Below are 1,847 nucleotides of genomic sequence, written 5' to 3' on the forward strand. Positions count from 1 at the left end.
CTGCACAAAAATGAAAAAAAAAATTTTTGAATTATTACTTAAAAAGCAATTATCGATCAGGCATTTCACGGCCTTGAATCTAAACCAAGCACATGCCGCGAAAGCCAGAGCCGCCTCCGAGCCCCGCGGATGCCCAGCGGGCAGCGCCGCATCCCAGCGCCGCGAGCAGGTGGGGCCGGGCCGCGGCCGCCGCAGGAGCCCCGCACGGCTCCGGCCAAGGTCACGGCCAGCGCCCCGGGCCAGCCCGGCGCGGCACTTACCGAGCGCCCCGGGGAGAGCCATGCTGGGGCAGGGCCGGGCCGCCGCCGGCCGGAGAGACGCTGCCCGGAGCCACCGGCGGAGGAGGAGGAGGCGGCGGGGGGAGGAGCCGCTCCCGCCAGCTGCCGCCGCTCCCGCCAGCTGCCGCCGCTCCCCGCTGCCGCATCCACCCGCCGGCCGCCCGGTACCGCAGTGCCGCGCCGCCCGGGCCGGCCCTTTATGGCCCGCGGGCGGAGGAGCGCGCTCGCCGCGCCCCCGGCCCCGCCGCGCCGCCCGGCTGCCCCCGGGGCGGCCGCATCGCGGCCGGGGCGGCTCCGCGGCGGGCGGGGGGCGCACCCGCGGGGGCTGCCCCGGCCTGTCCTGCCCAGCCGGGCCCCGCCCCGGCGCGGGGGGCGAGCGGCGGGCGGGGCGCCTGTCCGTACCTCTGCGAGCGCCGGCGCTGTCGCTCCGGGCGCCAGCTGCACCTGTGGCGGGGCGCGGGCGGTGCCTCCCCCGCGGGGCCGCGGCCTCAGCGCAGCCGGAGCGGCGGGGAAAGTGCGGCCCCTTCCCCTTCCCCTTCCCCTTGGGCGGCTCGAAGGCAGAAGTCGCGCTGTCACATGGCCCCGGCCGGCGCGGCAGGCAGGGAAGGAGGGGCGGGAGCCCAGCCCCACCTGGATTCGCCTCAGCGGAGCCGCCTTCCCCAGCGCCTGATTCAAAACTCCTCAAAAAGTGCTTTAGCGTAGAAAACTTGGGTTCGAGACCAGAAAGTCGTGGGGTCAGTGCAGAGTGACAGCCGGTAAGTGCGCTGGCGATGTGTCCCAGTCAGAAGTGTTTTCAACAGCGTCTGCCCTTCAATGTAACAACCTAGTCCAGGTGTTCGTCTATATTAAAAAACAAACAAACAAAACCCCAAGAAATTTTCCGGGTAGATAGGCCAAGGCAAATAACTGAAGCTCAAACCCAGTGTGACTCAGCAGGAATGAGGATATTAACGTGTAAAAGAACTTGACCTTATTTTGAGAGATTCTGTGCCCTGAAGCTGAAAGTTCTAGGGACATTTTTTGGGAGTTTGGGTTACAATACTTTGAGACTAACCTGAAGACACTTAGATATAAAATATCTTTACAATGCAGGGAAGCACTGGGAATGCAGTGAGTGAAGATAGTTGGTGTAAAATGATGAGCAGAGTTAAAGGTAGATGTCCCAAAGCATGAGGCATCAGGTAGTTTTGAGTCCCCCCAGCTTGCTAGGCATAGAAATGCTCCATGTGTAAACCTCAGGGGGTTTTGGCTTTTGGAAACTCCTTTATTTCACATAGCTAGTAAAGAAATATAGTGAAAAGAAAGGAGTTTTCCATCCCAAATCTGAGTTGCAAAGAAGAGCAGATGGTTTGACCCTTAGACAAGTGGCAGCACATTCACCCTCATGTGGTCATAAAAACGGCTAAGAATTATGGCTACAGCTGTTGTATGAGACATGTAGCAATTCAAAGCATTCAAAAATGAGTCAGCCACAATAAAAAAAATATTTAGAAACAATACTACAAAAATAGGCATTTTTTCTCAGCCTGGAAAAAGGACTTATGCTGTGTGTACATGCTTTTCCCACAG

The 1,847-nt window shown here is 59.6% G+C and overlaps 2 protein-coding genes across 15 annotated transcripts in view; one reads left to right on the forward strand and one right to left on the reverse strand.

The window, feature by feature from the left end:
* The window catches only part of AMPD3 (adenosine monophosphate deaminase 3), a 32,924-nt gene extending 31,860 nt beyond the window's left edge, over positions 1–1,064 (reverse strand). Inside the window, exon 1 of one of the 3 annotated variants that reach the window (XM_085580077.1) lies at positions 909–1,064. Coding sequence is in view for 1 of the 3 variants with exons in the window: in XM_021529464.3 (XP_021385139.3) it covers positions 261–282 (22 nt within the window). In the remaining 2 variants the exon portion in view is untranslated. Of the gene's footprint in view, positions 1–260; positions 447–680; positions 872–908 lie in introns of those variants that run through there. The other 2 variants (XM_021529466.4, XM_021529464.3) reach the window with 2 other exon arrangements.
* Positions 1–1,847, forward strand: part of RNF141 (ring finger protein 141) — an 81,643-nt gene that overhangs the window by 46,934 nt on the left and 32,862 nt on the right. The gene's annotated exons all lie outside the window — the stretch shown is intronic.

The sequence above is a fragment of the Lonchura striata genome, chromosome 5 (assembly GCF_050655825.1).
Source record: "Lonchura striata isolate lonStrDom1 chromosome 5, ASM5065582v1, whole genome shotgun sequence".
NCBI classification, from domain to species: Eukaryota; Metazoa; Chordata; class Aves; order Passeriformes; family Estrildidae; genus Lonchura; species Lonchura striata.